Source organism: Gadus morhua, chromosome 21, assembly GCF_902167405.1.
Source record: "Gadus morhua chromosome 21, gadMor3.0, whole genome shotgun sequence".
Lineage (NCBI taxonomy): Eukaryota > Metazoa > Chordata > Actinopteri > Gadiformes > Gadidae > Gadus > Gadus morhua.
Window position 1 is genome coordinate 14,676,620 of NC_044068.1, and position 22,500 is coordinate 14,699,119.

The 22,500-nt window shown below is 45.3% G+C and overlaps 2 protein-coding genes and 1 long non-coding RNA gene across 4 annotated transcripts in view; 1 reads left to right on the forward strand and 2 right to left on the reverse strand.

Annotated features, from left to right (window-relative positions):
• Positions 1-7,648: 7,648 nt before the first annotated feature.
• LOC115533922 (nascent polypeptide-associated complex subunit alpha, muscle-specific form-like) lies at positions 7,649-14,988 on the reverse strand. Of its 2 annotated transcripts, XM_030344419.1 has the most exons (11): positions 14,861-14,988; positions 14,519-14,628; positions 13,206-14,272; positions 12,942-13,074; positions 12,600-12,709; positions 11,273-12,351; positions 11,009-11,141; positions 10,667-10,776; positions 9,088-10,418; positions 8,352-8,461; positions 7,649-8,103 (listed from the first exon to the last, which is right to left on the reverse strand). In XM_030344419.1, the coding sequence occupies exons 1-4, from the start codon at positions 14,965-14,967 to the stop codon at positions 13,057-13,059; spliced, it is 1,302 nt and encodes a 433-aa protein (XP_030200279.1). In that variant the 5' UTR covers positions 14,968-14,988; the 3' UTR covers positions 7,649-8,103; positions 8,352-8,461; positions 9,088-10,418; positions 10,667-10,776; positions 11,009-11,141; positions 11,273-12,351; positions 12,600-12,709; positions 12,942-13,056. The 2 variants fall into 2 exon arrangements, with proteins under 2 accessions (XP_030200279.1, XP_030200278.1); XM_030344418.1 differs by lacking the exons at positions 7,649-8,103; positions 8,352-8,461 and having other exon boundaries at positions 8,919-10,418.
• A 1,417-nt stretch (positions 14,989-16,405) lies between these two features.
• Positions 16,406-17,229, reverse strand: LOC115534129 (uncharacterized). Its single transcript, XR_003974289.1, has 3 exons — positions 17,144-17,229; positions 16,842-17,014; positions 16,406-16,466 (listed from the first exon to the last, which is right to left on the reverse strand). It is a non-coding gene; the product is annotated as an uncharacterized LOC115534129 (long non-coding RNA).
• Positions 17,230-22,463: 5,234 nt separating this feature from the next.
• LOC115534030 (methyltransferase-like protein 24) overlaps positions 22,464-22,500 on the forward strand; it is a 34,277-nt gene continuing 34,240 nt past the window's right edge. The window contains exon 1 of the mRNA XM_030344607.1: positions 22,464-22,500. This exon is cut by the window's right edge and continues 884 nt beyond it. The gene's annotated coding sequence lies outside the window, so the exon portion shown is untranslated.

Consider the following 22,500-nt stretch of genomic DNA (forward strand, 5'->3'; position numbering starts at 1 on the left):
TTGAAAATATCCAGGTAGGGCCAATTGAGGCCTAGTTTCTACAAATTCCCAAATGTAGCAGACGCTTTGCCCTGACCAAGCGTTGTTTCTTATAATAATCCTGTTACGGGGCAGTAAGCGAGTGGACCCAAATGCTTGACACAGAGTGAGGCGGACACACATTGTAAATAAAAGTGTCTTCACTGATGATCAACAGATGAGTAAAGGAGGATTAAGGGGGCTTGAGGGGTGGCGGGGTGTCCGACAGGCGAGTGTTTGGCGACAGGAGGATAGTGAGACAGGCGAGGGTTCAGCAACAGTTGGGTAGTGAGACAGGCGAGGGTTCATCGACAGGAGGATAGTGAGACAGGCGAGGGTTCATCGACAGGAGGGTAGTGAGACAGGCGAGGTTGGGCGACAGGAGGGTGGTCAGACAGGCGAGGTTGGGCGACAGGAGGATGGTCAGACAGGCGAGGTTGGGCGACAGGAGTGTGGTCAGACAGGCGATGGTTTGGCAACACTTAAAAATAATAATTATATCAATAATATAATATTTATTACGTTTTTATCACATTTAAATTGCATAAAAAAATATCTACTAGCTGCACTGAGTGAGGATGCGGGCCGAATGCGGCCCGCTGGATGCCAGTTGCCCATCCCTGGTTCACAGGGAGGAGATTGTTAACTTATGGCAAGCGACGGATCACAAGAGCTCAGCAATCTAAACACTAGAGCCAGGGACAGGTTACTAACTGTTCAGCGTGGAAAAACAACAATCTAGCAATGAACGTCTGGAGAACCGTGGTTGATATAATAAGAGTTGACTGAAGATTGCCGACAGGTGTGTAGAGAGCAGATTCATTTAGAGATTGGCCCCACTAGGTGGCAGAAATGGGCGTCGGGACAAATCGGAATCATAATTATTATTTAAGCCTAATATGCTTTCGGGGAGGGGTGTTTGTGTGTGTAGGCGGCCTATAATTATTATTATCAAAATGTTTTGGGTTCTTGGACTTTTGTTTGTTCATTTTCTTACAATTCCATGTGGAATTGTACTATTGAACTGCACTTGTGTGTTTCGTTAAATAAAAGTATTGGCCAAAAACAAACCATGCATATGCTGATTTTAAGCGTGAACTATAACAATAAAGTATATAGACAAGAGAACAACAATGCGGTCAACGATTGTACATTTCACTTATTGCACTGTGGATGCAAATGTTGGTTGTTGTGTGAATGAGTGAATGAATGGAGGCATCTTCAGGTGAGTTGTACCTTTGACACTTGGATGTAGAATAACATGCACATGTATGCTGTCCTCACAGTCCTCCAGACTGTCAAGAGCCAAGGGAACCTGGCTGTGAATGGTGTGTGCGTGTGTGTGCGTGTGTGTGTGCGTGTGTGTGCGTGTGTGTGCGTGTGTGTGCGTGTGTGTGTGTGTGTGTGTGTGTGTGTGTGTGTGTGTGTGTGTGTGTGTGTGTGTGTTTTGTGTGTGCGGCAAAAACACACTGATCAAACATACTGTTCTCCATGCAGTTGCCTTGACCTCTATACTCTGTCGCAGCACAACTGGTTGTTTCCCATATGAGCTTTAGCAAGAACGCTAACGCAAAACGCTAGTTTCTTGCCTGTCAACAATGTATCCTATTCCCAAAAATCATTCAGTTGTAAGGTTTCAGTGTGTATACGCGTGTCTGTGTGCATAGTTGCAGAGTAATATTTGAGGAAAACTTGAAAAACGCTCTGCAAATTTAGAAGTCATGCAAATGTTTAGGTTGTGATTGGACTTGAGTGGCCTGGACCTGGGGGTGGAAAACGCGAACCGTACCGCACTTAACCGTATCGCAACGCTCGGTGGAAAAGCGCCGCTATAGATGCAAACCTGCACATGCACAAACACACCAATTCAAGCACACGCACACACGCACACTAGACGGCAGTGGCGGACTCAGGCCCCCGTGCCTCCATGGTTGAAAAAGTGCCCTCAAGAATGGCAAATACGAGAGAAAGTGCCTTATTGGCTGCCCTTTACATGTGAAAAAAACTATTGGGTGCCCCTTCAAACAATAAATTATGATGATGAGCCCTCTAGAACAAGAAAATCCGATAACGTGCCTCAATGAGTGCCCCCTTAATGCCCTTACAGTGCCTCCATGGTTGAAAATGTGCCCTCTAGAGTGGGGAATATGAGAGAAAGTGCCTTATTGGCTGCCCTTTACATGTGAAAAAAATGAATGGGTGCCCTCTGGTGCCCCTTCATACAATAAATTATGACGATGCGCCCTCTAGCGCAAGAATAAGGCAAACCGAAAAAACATGATGTGGTTAGGTAATGCAGACGTTCCACTCTTTGTTTTTTTGTTTTAGTTGCCACCTTTTCTTGAAAGAGGAAAAGTATGAGAATAAGTATGAGACTGTAGGAATTAAAAATTGGAAAAAAGGAACAGAAAAAATGAAGGGACATAAAACAAACAGAAGCACATTATGGTAAGCATGGTAAGGTAAAGCAACTTCAGACAAAGACCACTGGAAGAAGCTTTCAGGAGGGCAGACATAGAAGACATCACACTGTATCTTGCATGGCAAGATGGGGGGTTCAGGGGTCTTGATGAAAGTAGAACATCTTTGAACAAAGGAAATTTCCTTGAACTTGTTCAGCTACTTGCAAAATATGATTCTACCCTCAAAAGGTACCTTGATGACATAAACCATATCCAGTCTCAAAAGAAAAAAACACAGATGTCTCTGTTGTCCTATAATACACAGAAGACATTATCAAGGCCCTTGCCACCTATGTCAGAAGAGTCATTCTCAAAGAAATAGATGAGTCAAAGTCATTCTCCATTCTCTTCGATGAGACCACTGATGTTTCCCATGTCAAACAAGTGTCCTTCGTTGTTCGCTTTGTCCATCAGATGGAAATCAAGGAGAGATTCTTACAAGTTTGTCATGTGACAGGAACAACAGGAAAGGAATTGGAGAATGTTGTAATGACAAGATGTCAGGGGCTAAGGCTATGATGGAGCTGCAAATATGAGTGGACGCTAAAAGGGTCTGCAGTCGCTAATTCAGAGCCATAATGACAAAGCTTTATTCGTGCACTGCCATTCCCACTGTCTAAACCTTGTCTTGGAGGAGAGTGCCAAATCAAACCAGCATTTTGTTAGGTTTTTCAACTTAGTGGAAAGTCTTTACACATTTTTTGCCGGATCTACAAAACACCATGCTGCGTTTGTTAAAATGCAACAGTCCATGTACCCTGACCAAAGGGTCTGTGAATTGAAAAGGCTGTCTGACACAAGGTGGGCATGCAGAGAAGACGCTCCGAGGTCCCTGAAGAAGGTTCTTTCTGCCGTCGGTAAGCTGCTTCGGAACATGGCTGACCGATCCACCAGACGCTGCAGCAGGTGATGCCCGGATGCTCCTGCGTAGCAAAGATTTTGAGTTCATTCTGTGCATGGAGATTACCACCACACCCATCTTCAATGAGACTGCCATCGCATCTGCTTCACTACAGAAGAAAGACCTTGATTTGACAACATCGTACACCATTGTGGAGGGATACAGAGAGTAAAATCAATGAGGAAGGATGAGGAGTTCAAGGTCCTTTTTTCAAAGGCAAAAGGGAACTCAGAGGCAGCAGGAATTGAGGTTCCAGATGAAATACCTGGACAAGCCAGACGCAGAAGGGTACCTCAAATACAAATACAGCACCCAATCTGCTACAGAGGACTACCGAGCCCAAGACCTGGAGGAGCACTACCGGGGAAAGGTTTTCTTTACCTTTCTCGGTATACTCTCCCAGGAGCAACACCGGAGGTTCAAGGGGAAGGATGACACACCAACTGGGTTAATTATTTCAGGGCTTCACTGCCTTACCATCCCCCAAGTCACTGGAAAGGCATGACAAATGACAGAGTTGCCCTATCTTTCAGAAATGTGTGCCGACTTTATGATGTGGAGGGAGAAAATGTTGTCACCGAACTCAAGGTATTCCACTCATCATATGCTCTTCCCCCCAGCAATGTGAAAGATGTGCTAAAGTGCCTAAAAGACATGATGTGGAATCAGTTTTCCCTGGTCTGACTTTGCTTCTAAAATAATATGCTACAATCCCGGTGACACCTGCTTCAGTAGGTGTCGTTCTCTGGTGTCGTTCAGTAGAGCGATCGTTCTCTGAACTGAAGTTGATCAAAACCCAGCTCAGAAACCGATGTGGGGAAAGAAGGCTCTCAGATCTTCTGCTGCTATCAATTGAAAGGGATATCCCAATTGACCATAACGAGGTCATTGACATCTACAAACACATGGCAAAAAGAAGAATTCTGCTATGACTCCACCACCCACCATCTCCGTCCCCTGACTACCCAAATCATAGCTTTCATTGACATTATCACGCCTGTGTGTGTTTGTGAAACAAATGTTAATAGTTCCCTCTGTGTTTTGCTGTGGTTGTGGAATAAATATTGTAAATGTTTTATAGTTCCCTGTGTGGTTTTATCATAGCGGTGTGGTTCTAATTTTAATTGTCATATTGCAATGTTCTTCTTGGAAAGAGGGGTCGAATCCAAAGGAATAGCTTTAACGAGACTTTATTTGTATAAAGTATTTTCGGTATGGTAAACTGATGCTCTGAAGTAAAGAGAGATTGAAGATGTGTTCTAAGCACGTGCGAGAGTGTTCTCCTAGCTGATCCTAGCCACAAACCCACGTATGTCTAATCGCTGCCGAGAGAGCTCTAATGTTTTCGTGGCCAGGTGGTCTTCTTTATGGACTCAGAGAGGACCGGAAGACTTGGAGAGGAACCGGTGTGACGTAATCCTCGGTTTTCCTCGCCTGGTCTGTGATGCTGCCCTCTGTGACTAAAGTATCTATTGCAGCCTTCAGTAATGTCCGGCTTTCCCTTGTGGCTATGTGTAGTATTTACGGCTTATATATTTGGTCCTACCCCCTATTGGTTAAGTGAGGGAAATACAGCTTGTGTTCCTAAAATACGTAACAATATCATTAATTACTTTGATCTGGATCTCCTTATAATTTAATGCTAATCTTAATCAAGGACGTGGACTATTTCATCATACATGATGCATCATAGCCTTTTGCCCGCTGGTTGGGCCCCATGTTGTGCAGAATGTGCCCTTTTTATTTTTTCGCCCGTGCTGTTCAACACAGTCTGAGTCTGCCACTGCGTAGGCACTGTGGTGGGGATTTTCAACACGACAATCGTTTCTGTATAAACTGTTTAAGAATAATGGGTTATACAAATTTATAACAATTAGGCTAATTTATTTGAGTAATAAGCATACATGAACATACAACAAACAAAAGTAATCTGAGGTCTCACAATGCATCTCCCCGCAAGGAGATGTGAAATGCATTGGCAAAAGCAAGGACTTCCTATATAGTGGCACAGGTCTCAGAACTGCTTAGAACAGCTCTGCTCCACACGTGTGATGGAAACATCCATATGTTGTTTCCCCTTCATCATGTAAACTCTGTCTCCTATTGCTTGTACTGCCTAGACAACCTACCTGTTCCTAGCGTTATCTAACGTTAGCCTTTTTGCCTGGGGTATACCGGTCACGAGGGAGCAGGGATCCCCTTATGCATTCTTCTACTTGATGAGAACACAGCTTTAGGTAAATATTATTTGATTTTATCATCGACAATTGTAATGGTGGGTCTCATCTGACCCTTGACATCCCCAAAGGGGTTCAGGGAAATGGCACAATCAACAAATCAAAGTTAGAGAAACAGAATGTGAAATTTTCCCATTACAGCTCTACACCACTCTCTCCCCTCGACCCAGCACTCACCTTCATCTCCCTCTTGGGGGTCTCTGCCAAGTTGACAGCATCCCGCTCTCAAACAGACAAGGAGGGCACTCGTAGGCTGGTGTTTGCTTGAATGTACATTTTCTTATTCTAGAGTTGTTTTTACTTTGAAATAGGACAAATATCAATGCATCATATTGAAATGCATGAAAAAACCCAACCGGAACACAACATCGTTCAATTAGTATTTTTTAACGATAATAATGCCTACTCAATCAGAGTAAGTGTTTTGTTAGAATTATAATACCCCCTGCGATCATCAACCTCAACCCCCAAAGCGAACGGCGCAGTGCTAAGGAGGCAGCGCGGACTAGCGAGGCCGACAGGTTTGGAAATTGAGGGCTGCAGGCTGGGGTTTGCTCCGGGCTGAGCCTGAGGCGGAGGGGTCATGGTCAGGGCGTTTTCCAAGAACACATTACTGGCTGAGGAGGAGAAGCATTGGGCAGTCATCCATGAAGGAGACAGCAGGGAGCAGGTGAGTATAGTCCGTCACTGTTTGCTCTCTCTTAGCTTTATCCAGGCAGCGCCACGGTGCTGCGGGTGCGGTTATATCTGAATCATCAAGTTGAGTGTACGCCTCCTACAATCTCATTTAGGTTGGCTTCTTTGCGGCCACTTCAAATTATTTTCCAGGAGCCAATGGTGCACATTTGCTTGGCCATGGAGAGAATAGCGCACCCGTTGCACATTCAAGTTAACATGCAAACGCACACACACGACAGCACGCACGCACACACACAAACATGCACACTCCCACACACACCATTTCAGTTTTCATTGAACCATCAATGGTTTAAAGGTTCGCAAGGAGAAGTCCACTGAGTCAGGCGTTCTTATACACTTAGATTGGGTTCAATAAACCAAAAGCCTTTGTTAACCAGATGGTAATCTATTGATTGAAGTTCCTCAGGATGTCATAAATAAGGGGTCGCGGCCGTGCCATCCCAGGGGAAGAAATACTATAGTTTACTACAGCATTTACTACAGTATACTATATATTACTATAGTATACTATAATATACTACAATATAGTGTGGGATTTATTATAGTAATTTTCCAGACATTGTAGTGTACTATGGTAAATACTATAGTAAGTTTCGGTAGTATACTATAGTTTAGTATAGTTTAGCTTAGTAAGGTTAAAAAACACTACAATATTTACTATAGTATATATAGGGTGTACTATAGTTTATTTACTATAGTAAACTATATAATTTTCTGTAGTATACTATAGTTTACTGTAGTAAAACTACTATAGTAAGGTTCAAAAACACTACAATATTTACTATAGTATATATAGGGTATACTATAGTTTATTTACTATAGTAAACTATAGAATTTTTTCATGTGGGATGTAACCCTTTGTTTCCCGACGCTCCCCAGGGGGTCGAGGAACAGGCCCAAACCAACAGAAGATAACACTGGAACAGAGTGATAACAGATTACATCACCATCAACAAAGTTTTACACTTGAGATGACCCTGGAGGAGAGCAGGATGGTAAGAACATACACGGAATAGTAAACAAAACCTTAGTTCATAAAGAAAAACGTAACATGTAGATTTTCCATCACAGTGTGTGTGTGTGTGTGTGTGTGTGTGTGTGTGTGTGTGTGTGTGTGTGTGTGTGTGTGTGTGTGTGTGTGTGTGTGTGTGTGTGTGTTTGTGTGTGAGTGTGTGTGTGTGTGTGTGTTCTGTCATGTCAGCGTTTGCATGTAAACTTGAATGTGCAAACATTTAAAAGGCTGCTAAACATGACAGCGAACGGTTCGCATCATATATACTGCCCATACTTTTAAACCATTATTAAAACACAGTATACATGTAGGACTTTTTTTTATTTATTATTTTAGTCGATTTTTTAAGTAAAAAAGTAAAAAAAGTTAAGGAGTCCATAGCCCCCCACCAGGGGTTGGGGCTATTTAAGTACAAAAGTAAGTAAGTAGAAAAGTATTAAAAAGTACAAAAAAGTAATGCATCATCCGCACCCCCCACCAGGGGGAGCTGATGCAGTGACGAGGGAGGCTGCAACCTCCTTAGCACCCCCCTTCCCACGACACTGAGGTCTGGATGTCCCGGCGTCGTTGTTGACTGAACCATCATCTATGTTACTGGTTGACCTCTTGCCTCTTGGTGGAATAGCCGGTGATGCCGCACCAATGGGAGGGACTCGGAAGCATCCCGCTTGGCCATTTGGTCTGGATGTCCCTTCGTCGCTATTAGCTGGCTACCAGTAGCTGCGTCTGGTTTCAGATGCTGTGTGGTTCCTGCAGCCAGGGTCTTCAGCATAACTGTGAATTCAAAGAAATGAAGCCCTTTATAGAAATTATTAATTTAAACATAATAAAGAGATTGAGGTTTACAAATGATTTTAAAGACTCTCAGTAATTCAAATAATTTGCATTGATCCTTGAGCAGTATCTTTATTTACCAATGTAGTTTTAATCTACTCTAATATAATATACTTTTAATTCATAGATATAGTCATAGGACAATGGAGTTATAGGATTCTAAATCCCTCAATTAAATGGTATTCTACCAGTTTTTGGTGGGTTTCCTGGGGATAGGGACATGCATCCAAGCGAAGTCTTCTTCATCGAGGCATGCTTGAGAGCCTGACCTGGAGTCATACTCTTTGTTGAGTCCAAACTTTAAAGAAAATAAACACACGCTCAACATTAAAGCAAAAAAAGCCTGCAAACACAGAAGCCTTAGGACACTTTGATCCACCATGTCTCATCTTAACCAAGTGTTGGTAGAAACATTCAGGGGGGATGGTCAGCCAACTCAGCCAAATCGCCGGCCTCATAGTAGACTATTTTGCCACAACTGCTGATCAAACATGTTTCGTGAGCTCTACTGTGACCAGGTAGGGCACTCACTGTAGGTAGGGCACTCACTGTAGGTAGGGCACTCACACTGGATAAAGTCCAGCAGGTCAGGGTTGCTGGTGCCCAGGGCAGGGTTGCACCAACTGGGCGTAAGCCTGTTCTTAATTACGCCTGGTCGTAACTTGGCGTTCTAAGTCAGACCTAACCGTTACGCCGGTTGCACCAACTGGGCTTAGCGTTCTTTTCACTAAGACCAGGCGTAAATCCTACGCCTGGTCAGGGGCAGGCGTAGAGTTGAAATTCCAGGCTGTTTCTATAGTAATTACATCCAATCCAATGCACCGCTACCACCATCCTTCCAACTGCTAATTGTGCTTCGCTTCTATGCAAAGGGGCATTTCAAAACACAGCCGGCGATATGATCAGTGTTCACAGATCGACCACCTGTCGGGTTATCCGGAGGGTTTCACTGCCGGTGCCCAGAAGACTCTCCAGCCTCTTGGAGCCTGGAAGGATCTTCCCCCCCGACTTGATGAGCATGATATATTTCAGCATGCCCTCCTCATCTGCACATGATACAGCATCACACTGATTTAACACTATTGATTTCAAATTGTTGGATTAACATTGTTTGTTTTTGTTAAGATCACAAGTAAGCTGGCTGCTCCACCGTCTGTGGTAACAGTTGACCTCTTGCCTCTTGGTGGAGGAGCCGATGAAGGGGCGGCAATGGGAAGGACTTGGGGGCATCTCGCTTGGCCAGCAGGTGTGATGTCCCTGCGTCCCTCTTGGCTGCACCACCATCTATGGCACCAGTTGCCCCCTCGCTTCTTGGGAAAGGAGCTGGAGCAGCTGGACCAATGGGTGGGACAAGGGGGAATACCGTCGATCGGCTGGTCTAGATGTTCTTTCATCACTCATGGCTGCACCACCATCTGTTGTAGCAATAGCCCTCTGGCCTCTTGATGGGGGAGCCCGTGACACCGCACCAATGGGAAGGACCTTGGAGTAGGTCTCTAAAGTCAGGGGTCTCATGGTCCTTCCAAGTATCCTCAGTTTGGCCGTTGCCCCCTGATCCATTGTCTTAGGCTGGCTGCCAGTGGCCTTGTCTGGTTTCAGATGCATCTGACTGCTGATGCATCTGTCTGCCAAACCATGTGTGGCAACAGTTGTCCTCTTGCCTCTTGGTGGAGCAGCCGGTGCAGTGGCACGAATGGGAGGAATCCGAGAGCATCCTGTTTGGCCAGCTGGTCTGGATGTCCCTGCGACCCTCTTTGCTGCCCCACCATCTTTGGTAACAGTTGCCCTCTTGCAGCTTGGTGGAGGAGCCGGTCCAGCAGCGCCAATGGGAGGGAGCAGGGGGTATTGTGCTCGGCAGGCAGGTCTGGTTGTAACTGCTACGCTTTTGGCTACCCCACCATCTGTGGAAGCAGTTGACCTCTTGCCTCTTGGTGGAGGAGCCGGTGGAGTCGCCCCAAAGGGAGGGAGCAGGGAGCATTGCGCTTGGCGAGCAGGTCTTGTTGCTCCTGCGTCCCTCTTGACTGCACCGACATCTGTGATAGCAGTTGACCTCTTGCCTCTTGGTGGAGGAGCCGGTCCAGGCGCACCAATGGGAGGGAGCAGGGGGTTGAGCTCTGAAGTCAGGGGTCTCAGGATCCTTCCATGTTTCCCCAGTTTGGCCATTTCCCCCTGATCCATGGTCTGCGGCTGGCTGCCAGTGGCCTCGTCTGGTTTCAGATGCTGTGTGGTTGTTGCAGCCAGGGTCTTCAGCATAACTGTGAATTCAAAGAAATGAAGCCATTCATACAAATGATCAATTTAAACATAATAAAGAGATTTAGGTTTACAAATGATTTTAAGGACTCTCAGTAATTCAAATAATTTGCGTTGATCCTTAAGCAGTATCTTTATTTACCTATATAGTTTTAATCTACTATAATATAATATAATTTTTATTCATAGATATAGTCATAGGAAAATGGAGTTATAGGATTCTAAATCCATCGAATAAATGGTATTCTACCAGTTTTTGGTGGGTTTCCTGGGGATAGGGACATGCATCCAAGCGAAGTCTTCTTCATCGAGGCATGCTTGAGAGCCTGACCTGGAGTCATACTCTTTGTTGAGTCCAAACTTTAAAGAAAATAAACACACGTTCAACATTAAAGCAAAAAAAGCCTGCAAACACAGAAGCCTTAGGACACTTTGATCCACCATGTCTCATGTTAACCAAGTGTTGGTAGAAACATTCAGGGGGGATGGTCAGCCAACTCAGCCAAATCGCCGGCCTCTGGTAAACTATTTTGCCACAACTGCTGATCAAATATATTTCGTGAGCTCTACTGTGACCAGGTAGTGCACTCACTGTAGGCGACGCTGGATAAAGTCCAGCAGGTCAGGGTTGCCGGTGCCCAGAAGACTCTCCAGCCTCTTGGAGCCTGGAAGGATCTTCTCCCCCGAGTTGATGAGCATGATATATTTCAGCATGCCCTCCTCGCCTGCAAATGATACAGCATCACACTGATTCAACACTGTTGATTTCAAATTGTTGGATTAACATTGTTCTTTTTTGTCAAGATCACAAGTAAGCTGGCTGCACCACCGTCTGTGGTAACAGTTGACCTCTAACCTCTTGGTGGAGGAGCCGAGGCAGCGTTGTCAATGGGACGGACTTGGGGGCATCCCGCTTGGCCAGCAGGTCTGGATGTCGCTGTGTCCCTCGTGGCTGCACCACCATCTGCGGTAACAGTTGCCCCCTCGCTTCTTGGGAAAGGAGCTGGGGCAGCTGGACCAATGGGTGGGACAAGGGGGAATACCGTCGATCGGCTGGTCTAGATTTTCCTTCGTCACTCATGGCTGCACCACCATCTGTTGTAGCAATAGCCCTCTGGCCTCTAGATGGGGCAGCCGGTGACGCCGCACCAATGGGAAGGACCTTGGAGTAGGTCTCTAAAGTCAGGGGTCTCAGGGTCCTTCCATGTTTCCTCAGTTTGGCCGTTGCCCCCTGATCCATTGTCTTAGACTGGCTGCCAGTGCCCTTGACTGGTTTCAGATGCATCTGACTGCTGATGCATCTGTCTGCCAAACCATGTGTGGCAACAGTTGTCCTCTTGCCTCTTGGTGGAGCAGCCGGTGCAGTGGCACGAATGGGAGGAATCCGAGAGCATCCTGTTTGGCCAGCTGGTCTGGATGTCCCTGCGACCCTCTTTGCTGCCCCACCATCTTTGGTAACAGTTGCCCTCTTGCAGCTTGGTGGAGGAGCCGGTCCAGCAGCGCCAATGGGAGGGAGCAGGGGGTATTGTGCTCGGCAGGCAGGTCTGGTTGTAACTGCTACGCTTTTGGCTACCCCACCATCTGTGGAAGCAGTTGACCTCTTGCCTCTTGGTGGAGGAGCCGGTGGAGTCGCCCCAAAGGGAGGGAGCAGGGAGCATTGCGCTTGGCGAGCAGGTCTTGTTGCTCCTGCGTCCCTCTTGACTGCACCGACATCTGTGATAGCAGTTGACCTCTTGCCTCTTGGTGGAGGAGCCGGTCCAGGCGCACCAATGGGAGGGAGCAGGGGGTTGAGCTCTGAAGTCAGGGGTCTCAGGATCCTTCCATGTTTCCCCAGTTTGGCCATTTCCCCCTGATCCATGGTCTGCGGCTGGCTGCCAGTGGCCTCGTCTGGTTTCAGATGCTGTGTGGTTGTTGCAGCCAGGGTCTTCAGCATAACTGTGAATTCAAAGAAATGAAGCCATTCATACAAATGATCAATTTAAACATAATAAAGAGATTTAGGTTTACAAATGATTTTAAGGACTCTCAGTAATTCAAATAATTTGCGTTGATCCTTAAGCAGTATCTTTATTTACCTATATAGTTTTAATCTACTATAATATAATATAATTTTTATTCATAGATATAGTCATAGGAAAATGGAGTTATAGGATTCTAAATCCATCGAATAAATGGTATTCTACCAGTTTTTGGTGGGTTTCCTGGGGATAGGGACATGCATCCAAGCGAAGTCTTCTTCATCGAGGCATGCTTGAGAGCCTGACCTGGAGTCATACTCTTTGTTGAGTCCAAACTTTAAAGAAAATAAACACACGCTCAACATTAAAGCAAAAAAAGCCTGCAAACACAGAAGCCTTAGGACACTTTGATCCACCATGTCTCATGTTAACCAAGTGTTGGTAGAAACATTCAGGGGGGATGGTCAGCCAACTCAGCCAAATCGCCGGCCTCTGGTAAACTATTTTGCCACAACTGCTGATCAAATATATTTCGTGAGCTCTACTGTGACCAGGTAGTGCACTCACTGTAGGCGACGCTGGATAAAGTCCAGCAGGTCAGGGTTGCCGGTGCCCAGAAGACTCTCCAGCCTCTTGGAGCCTGGAAGGATCTTCTCCCCCGAGTTGATGAGCATGATATATTTCAGCATGCCCTCCTCGCCTGCAAATGATACAGCATCACACTGATTCAACACTGTTGATTTCAAATTGTTGGATTAACATTGTTCTTTTTTGTCAAGATCACAAGTAAGCTGGCTGCACCACCGTCTGTGGTAACAGTTGACCTCTAACCTCTTGGTGGAGGAGCCGAGGCAGCGTTGTCAATGGGACGGACTTGGGGGCATCCCGCTTGGCCAGCAGGTCTGGATGTCGCTGTGTCCCTCGTGGCTGCACCACCATCTGCGGTAACAGTTGCCCCCTCGCTTCTTGGGAAAGGAGCTGGGGCAGCTGGACCAATGGGTGGGACAAGGGGGAATACCGTCGATCGGCTGGTCTAGATTTTCCTTCGTCACTCATGGCTGCACCACCATCTGTTGTAGCAATAGCCCTCTGGCCTCTAGATGGGGCAGCCGGTGACGCCGCACCAATGGGAAGGACCTTGGAGTAGGTCTCTAAAGTCAGGGGTCTCAGGGTCCTTCCATGTTTCCTCAGTTTGGCCGTTGCCCCCTGATCCATTGTCTTAGACTGGCTGCCAGTGCCCTTGACTGGTTTCAGATGCATCTGACTGCTGATGCATCTGGCTGCCAAACCATGTGTGGCAACAGTTGTCCTCTTGCCTCTTGGTGGAGCAGCCGGTGCAGTGGCACGAATGGGAGGAACCCGAGAGCATCCTGTTTGGCCAGCTGGTCTGGATGTCCCTGCGACCCTCTTTGCTGCCCCACCATCTTTGGTAACAGTTGCCCTCTTGCAGCTTGGTGGAGGAGGCGGTCCAGCAACGCCAATGGGAGGGAGCAGGGGGTATTGCGCTTGGCGGGCAGGTCTGGATGTAACTGCTACGCTTTTGGCTGCCCCACCATCTGTGAAAGCAGTTGACCTCTTCCCACTTGTTGGAGTCGCTCCAAAGGGAGGGAGCAGGGAGCATTGCGCTTGGCGAGCAGGTCTTGTTGCTCCTGCGTCCCTCTTGACTGCACCGACATCTGTGATAGCAGTTGACCTCTTGCCTCTTGGTGGAGGAGCCGGTCCAGTCGCACCAATGGGAGGGAGCAGGGGGTCGAGCTCTGAAGTCAGGGGTCTCAGGATCCTTCCATGCTTCCCCAGTTTGTTCATTTCCCCCTGGTCCATGGTCTGTGGCTGGCTACCAGTAGCTGCGTCTGGTTTCAGATGCTGTGTGGTTCCTGCAGCCAGGGTCTTCAGCATAACTGTGAATTCAAAGAAATGAAGCCATTCATACAAATGATTAATTTAAACATAATAAAGAGATTTAGGTTTACAAATGATTTTAAAGACTCAGTAATTCAAATAATTTGCGTTGATCCTTGAGCAGTATCTTTATTTACCTATGTAGTTTTAATCTACTATGATATAATATACTTTTTATTCATAGATAAAGTCATAGGAAAATGGAGTTATAGGATTCTAAATCCCTCAATGAAATGGTATTCTACCAGTTTTTGGTGGGTTTCCTGGGGATAGGGACATGCATCCAAGCAAAGTCTTCTTCATCGAGGCATGCTTGAGAGCCTGACCTGGAGTCATACTCTTTGTTGAGTCCAAACTTTAAAGAAAATAAACACACGCTCAACATTAAAGCAAAAAAAGCCTGCAAACACAGAAGCCTTAGGACACTTTGATCCACCATGTCTCATGTTAACCAAGTGTTGGTAGAAACATTCAGGGGGGATGGTCAGCCAACTCAGCCAAATCGCCGGCCTCTGGTAAACTATTTTGCCACAACTGCTGATCAAATATATTTTGTGAGCTCTACTGTGACCAGGTAGTGCACTCACTGTAGGCGACGCTGGATAAAGTCCAGCAGGTCAGGGTTGCCGGTGCCCAGAAGACTCTCCAGCCTCTTGGAGCCTGGGAGGATCTTCTCCCCCGACTTGATGAGCATGATGTATTTCAGCGTGCCCTCCTCGTCTGCAAATGATACAGCATCACACTGATTCAACACTGTTGATTTCAAATTGTTGGATTAACATTGTTCTTTTTTGTTAAGATCACAAGTAAGCTGGCTGCACCACCGTCTGTGGTAACAGTTGACCTCTTGCCTATTGGTGGAGGAGCCGTGGCAGCGTTGTCAATGGGACGGACTTGGGGGCATCCCGCTTGGCCAGCTGGTCTGGATGTCCCTGTGTCCCTCATGGCTGCCCCACTGTCTGGGGTAACAGTTACCCCCTTGCCTCTTGGTGGAGGAGCCGGTGCAGTCACGCCAAAGGGACGGACCCGAGAGCATCGCGCTTGACTAGCTGGTTTGGATGTCGCTGCATCCCTCTTGGCTGCACCACCATCTGCGGTAACAGTTGTCCTCTTGCCTCTTGGTGGAGGAGCCGGTCCAGTCGCACAAATGGGAGGGAGCAGGGGGTTGAGCTCTGAAGTCAGGGGTCTTCCATGCTTCCCCAGTTTGTCCATTTCCCCCTGATCCATGGTCTGTGGCTGGCTGCCAGTGGCCATGTCTGGTTTCAGATGCTGTGTGGTTGTTGCAGCTAGGGTCTTCAGCATAACTGTGAATACAAAGAAATTAAGCCATTTATACAAATGATTTATTTAAACATAATAAAGAGATTTACGTTTACAAATGATTTTACAGAGTTTGGTCATTCAAATGTTTTGCCTTGATCATTAAGCATTGCCTTTTTTAAACCTAGATATCGTTTTTATATTTTATAATATACTTTATATACATAGATATAGCTATACAGAGTTTGGTCTAGGAAATAGCTTTATAGGATGCTAAATCCATCCAAAAATCTACCCGTTTTTGGTGGGTTTCCTGGGGATTGGGACATGCATCCTGGCGAAGTCTTCATCATCCAGGCATGCTCGAGTGCCTGACCTGGAGTCATCCTCTTTGATGGGTCCCAACTTTTAAGAAAATATACACACGCTCAATATTATACCAAAAAAGGCCCGAGAACACAGAGGCCTTGGGAAACTTTGATTCACCATGCCTCGTGTTAACTGAGCGTTGGTAGCCACATCGCCGGCCTTGTAGTACACTATTTTGCCACAACTGCTGATAAAACATAATTGATGAGCTCAACTGTGTCCAGGTAGGGCACTCACTCTAGGCAACGCTTGATAAAGTCCAGCAGGTCAGGGTCGCTGGTGCCCAGAAGACTCTCCAGCCTCTTGGAGCCTGGCAGGATTATCTCCCCCGAGTTGTTGAGCCTGATATATTTCAGCGTGCCCTCCATGTCTGCACATGATACAGTATCACACTGATTTAACATTGTTAATTTGTCATTGGTGGATTAAAATTGTTAATTTTTTTAAGATTACAAATAATGTGAATTGAAACTCCATCATATGCCATTAAGTAAAATCCTCACCAAAAAACACATTCCTTTGAAATGACAAATCCACTAATTCTTCTGGAGGCATTCCCAGTATCTAAAATTAGAAAACCAAAACCAATAGTCAATTTATACAAATAAACAGTCATGGGTGCAGATCCCTGGTGGGGGAGTACGCTAACCCTAACCCTAATCCTAACTTGTGAAAAGTCCACCCAATATAAATGATTTCAAACTAAATTATGTAATTGAAAATCTAGTTTTAATAGAAGCCAAGTCCACTTCATGCTAGTATAAATCAGCAATGATCGATTATGTCTTACTCACACCGTAATACTTGTTTTCCTAGTTTAGTCTTCTAATCTATCAGTAATCTATCTGTATAATTATTAAATTAATTAATAAAATATATTCAGAATTCAATCTGATGGTTAATTAACAGTACTAAGCAACAAGCGGCTTGTAGGATTACCTCTATGGTGCGCGTGAGTTGTTCAATTTCTCCAGCTCCAGAGAAAGCTTCTCTTCCAATGAGGAGCTCTATCAAGCAGCAGCCAAAGCTCCACATGTCAATGGCAGTGGTGCACAAAAGACCCAGAGTCACCTCTGGAGCACGGATCGACTGAGTCTGGATACGATTATAGCCTGGGGTAGGGTTAGGGTTAGGGTTAGGCCAGTAGGATAAATCTAACTCTATGAAACCCATCAGATAACACAATGCTGTCACATCATACGTCTCCTCATGATTCAAAAGAAGATAACAATTAGACCCACGTCTTAACCGCTCCTGTACCAGGCTCACACCAAAGTCGATGACCTTGAGGGTGTTGGGGTCCTTGTCGGACATGACCATGTTAGCCTGCAGTCATAGAAGAAGACGACTCGTGTGAATAGCTGGGCTAATGGCTCACAGGTGAAACTGCTGACAGTGCAGATGGGAGATGAGCAGGACTCCTACCAGTTTGAGGTCACTGTGCATGATGTTCTCTCTCTTCAGCAGCTGAAGACACTTGAGGATGGGGTATGCGCACTTCCGCACATATGAGTCACTCTTACCCTTGGCAGTCACCATGGCTTGCAGGTCAGAACTGTAAATAATGCATTTATTAGTTCCGTTGGAGAGTTGGACTTTCACTGTAGCGCACAATGCAAAGCAACTATCAGTTTAGAATCCAGAAATTGCACAGAATCCAAGCCGGAAACTAGAAGTCAGTTTGTACCCCAGGAGTTCAAAGGAAATGCAGATGTGGTTCCGGAACACAAGGGAGTCCTTCATGCGGACCACGTGGTGGTCATCTTCTGGGTCCTTCTCCATCAGGTGTTGGAGGATCCTCCTTTCCTCATTCCCCAGTCTATGATACCTAGACCCAACATAGCATTGTTTTTAAGGTGGTGCACGTCCCCCAGGGCGCCGACCTCTGTGGGCCACGCCGGTGACATTAAGCAGAACTGTATATCCCACTTGATGCCGTGTTCTTCATATGAATGTTAAGGCCATGTAAGGAGATCAAGGTTAATGGCATCAACTTAGACTCTGGGGAGGTTTCCAGTTGGACCTTTGTGATTTAATGGTACCGTCTCTATCATAGCTTCTTTGGTGTAGTGTGACCGTTCTTTATCTATGTATTTGTTGTGTGCTGTGCAGGTGTCTCTTTATTCTATGATTTGACCTAGGCTGGTTGCGTAGGAGCTTGAGGGCCACAAGCTCATTGTGCTGGTGGTCAAAACACTTGAGGACCTGTCCATAGACCCCCTTCCCCAGAACACCAAGCACCTCATAGCGATAAGCAATATGATCCCTAGAGACCTGTAGAAAATAGGTTATTGGATATTTTTTGAAATATTATTAGTATTATGATTATAATATGATTATAAAATTATAATTATCCAGTAAAAAAAATCATTATTGGCATTATTTTTAATAATACGATGTCAGTTTCATACGCATGACACAATCTATGTAATTGCATGGGTAAATATATATATTTTATATACGTATATATATAAAATGTATTATATATATATATTAATAATATATATAATAAATATATATTTTATTGTAATGAATGTGCAAATGCACATTCGTTGTAAAAGTTTAAATTATGTATATTGCCAGAAACACTAAACTAACTGCGATACATTAAGCCTATTCCACAATCCAAAAGGAAGGTGTTTGTTCTCCTGCTCAGTGCCTTCATTCACAAAGTTAAACTATTTACGCACAAAGCAAACCATCGGTCATAAATATTGCCGTCAACAGAAAATTACCTGCTGATAGAAATACTGCTCATTGTCATAGCCATGGTTTTTGCTCTCGATATGTCTGGAGCCATGGATCTTCATGGCAGCCAGACCAAGGAACCAGACTTCATTGTAGCCGTTGATTTCCCCATGCTCATATTTGGTCATGCGGTTACCAAAGGCCTCCAATGTCTCTGAACAGCAATATGGAAAAATAAATACACAGCAAACATTAGAAGAACCAAGCCCAAAAAAGTATGTACTAGAGTGCTCTAATATTTAAAGAGCAGCTCTCTCACTCTCACACATACACACCCACACACGCACGCACACACACACACACACACACACACACACACACACACACGCTCACACACACACACACACACACACACACACACACACACACACACACACACACACACACACACATACACACACACACACACACACACACACACACACACACACACACACACACACACACACACACACACACACACACACACACACACACACACACACACACACACGTACCAGCAGGTGACATGGGCAGTTTGTGTCCTTCAAAGAACCTCTCAGACGGGCTGGGTCTCCCTCCCACTGGGCTGGGGGTCTCCGGCTCACTCTAAGACAACGGTCATTTGAAAAGCAGTTCTACAATTACCTCTAGTGTAGTTAATGATGCGGATCCTTCCTGCCATCTCATGCATTTTAGCCTAAATTCTGTGCACATTTCTCCAATCATTTTATATGAAAGGTAGGCTATTCAAGCCAGCAATCAAAACATTATTTTAGATTTGATCAGGAAATAATGTAAACATAACATACCGTCATGACGGCTTCGAGTGGGTGTACTTTTCGCAGGGCCTTGCTGTGTATCGCTCCTGGCAGGCTTTCGTCGCGGCTGCACCAGGCGCGGCGCGGGGACTGCTGCAGGTGGAGGCCCTACTTTCGCTCAGTGTCGCAATAGAGAAAAGACTGGAGAAGGTGGATTGATCACTTAAGTTTAATGAACCAGGCGAAACGGCCTATAAACTCCTCAACAAAATAATCCTATTTATCTGCCAAATAATAACGAATAAAACATTCGAATTTCATTCATCGGTGTGTGATGAAAAAAATTCAACTTTTCTCAAAAGAGTAGCCGAAAGTCTAACGTACCTCTGTTGCGCACTGGGTCAAACCGTCAACTGTTCGCTGTTCGTACAACACCGAGTCTAAAGAAGCTAATAATAATCAGAGGGAAATCGACAAAATCCAATATGAGGGCAACAGTTGTCATGAAAACATAAAAGATTCTTAGAAAAAATTACTTTATGCCGCTTATTGTTACGTCATATGACCTCTCAACCGTGGCCTTTGTCTGTGCGTCTGTGTGTGTGACGCGTGTGTGTGTGTCAGTGTGTGTGTTTGCGTGTGAACGATTAAACGCATACGAAACGGGCTATAAACTCCTAAACAAAGTAATCCTATTTATCTGCCAAATCCCGAATAAATCATCCGAATTCTTTTCAACGGTGTGTGATGAAAAAAAATCTATTTACCTCAAAAGAGTTGCCGAAAGCCACGGAAACGTACCTCTGTTTTGCAAAGGATCAAACTGTCATCTGGAACGTTCGTTGCTTGCAGAAACAACACAGAGCTTAAAAAAGCTAATAACAATCAGAGGGAAATCGTCGAAATCGTCGAGCAATACCTCTTCATATCAGAAGCGTCTTCAATGATGAGGCCAACAGTTGTCATGCAAACATTAAAGATTCTTAGAAAAAATAAAACTTTATGCAGCTAATTGTGACGTCATAAGGGAGATGACCTCTCGACCGTGTGTGTGTGTGTGTGTGTGTGTGTGTGTGTGTGTGTGTGTGTGTGTGTGTGTGTGTGTGTGTTTGTGTGTGTGTGTGTGTGTGTGTGTGTGTGTGTGTGTGTGTGTGTGTGTGTGTGTGTGTGTGTGTGTGTGTGTCTGTGTGTGTGTGTGTGTGTGTGTGTGTGTGTGTGTGTGTGTGTGTGTGTGTGTGTGTGTGCGCGTGTGCGTTTGCGTGTGTGTGCGTGTGTATATTTCACACTTGATTGTTGATTACACATAATTTATTTTACTTTCATTAAACAATTAAATCAGGGCTGGAGAAACGTTTAAAAGGCTGCTATGCATTTATACAGAGAGAAAACCACTACATAGTATCATTCAGGCCAGTGTCTAATTAAAACCCACAACGTTTATATGATTACCCCTGGTGTTGCAATTATTGGGAAATCTAAGTGGAATATTAATTAGAATGACATCTTTCATTCAAAGTTTGATGTCAATGTTGGAAAGAGAAGCAACGGGACTCAAAATGATCCTTAAAATGGCATTGAATTCATGTCTAGCCCACGACAGAGGTCACAGGCTTCCTCTAGAAGGCGCTGTAAGCTTGCCGTTTCTAAGCTTGCCGTTTCAAAACTTGCCTCGTGTACAAGTCAGGTAGTAATTGAATTCAACATTTTTGCTTTCAGAAGGCAACATGACTGTCCTGTGATGAAACTCCGCCCGTCTCTCGCTCTCATGATGACCTGGGCCAGGTATAGCGAGGTTTACAACTTTTTAGGGGCCAACTTACAGACATCCTATTCCTAACCGGGGTTCATCTCTGGATCGGCAAATGGTTTGAATGAGTGACAGGTGAATGTACCTCCGGTTGAGGCCTTCGTTGAACTTTCCTTCACATGAGTTTTTTCCTTAATCATGGCCCTCACAAACTTCACCTTATTTCCAAGAAAGGCAATCAATTGTTTTACAACAAGCAAATTTAGAGTGGCATATAATATTGAAGGTCGTAATTTGTGTGCAGCTGAATTATTATCTCAGAGTCAGACCAAACGAAAGTTTCACCGTAGAATTAAACAGTGAATAACACTCACCTAGACCAACAGGGGGCAGAACAGAGCTGCATCTCGGCTCACATCCAAACTAACCGTACGTATGAAGCCAACATATTTCGCATAGTAGAACGTCTCTTTAAAAAAATGTTGTAAAACCTTGCAGCATCGACAGACTGGGGCCCTTCTGAAAACTCAGCTGTCACAAAAGGATAAGAAGTGACTATATGTTCTGACAGTATAGTTTCTTGAGTTTTGCCGCTGCTTACATCACACGGATGATGATTACATTCATGCAGAGATCAAAGTCTGGTTGAGCTCCAAAATAGGATTTCTAATAACTGCAGGGCAACCCCCTCAACGAGTTATACAACAGACTTTTTGAACAATTCTTGTTAATTTTCTCCAATTTATTTTGGGAGGCTTTGACAGCAAGCACAGTAGCTTATAAAGTGCCCTGAATGCCTGGGCCACTGCCTATTTTATATTCAAAGTCGTTATCTCTCTGTCTATCTCTCTCTGTCTTTTTCTCTCTCTCTCTCTCTCTCTTTGTCACTCTCTCTCTTTGTCTCCCTCTCAGTCTCTCTCTCCCAGGACAGAGGTTCAGAGAGCTGGATGAGAGCCAGCGCTGTTGGATCTGCAGGCCCTGCCCATATATAGAGTTACACAGTAACCTGAGAGCGGCGGAGGCAGACACAGAAACAGGGGTGTGAGCATGTGTGTGTGTGTGTGTGTGTGTGTGTGTGTGTGTGTGTGTGTGTGAGAGAGAGAGAGAAGAAAAGAGAGGAAGAGAGAGAGAGAGAGAGAGAGAGAGAGAGAGAGAGAGAGAGAGAGAGAGAGAGAGAGAGAGAGAGAGAGAGAGAGAGAGAGAGAGAGAGAGAGAGAGAGAGTGAGGGAGGCAGGACAGGGGTTGAGGACTCAATGTGGTGTGTGTTGTGTGAATGAGTTGGGGGGGTGGGGGGAGGTGGTGCTGCAAGGCAAAGGGGAGGGCCTGGTGGCGGTGTTGTGGGGGGATTCTCTGTGTGTTTGGG

Excerpts from the sequence above, each read along its gene's own strand:
- LOC115533922 (XM_030344418.1), bottom strand. The coding sequence starts at position 13,063 with ATGCTGAAATATATCATGCTCATCAACTCGGGGGAGAAGATCCTTCCA. Across the intron at positions 12,710-12,941 it reads TTTATCCAGCGTCGCCTACA|TTTGGACTCAACAAAGAGTA; the intron begins GTGAGTGCACTA and ends TTTTCTTTAAAG. Across the intron at positions 12,352-12,599 it reads AGGAAACCCACCAAAAACTG|TTATGCTGAAGACCCTGGCT; the intron begins GTAGAATACCAT and ends TTGAATTCACAG.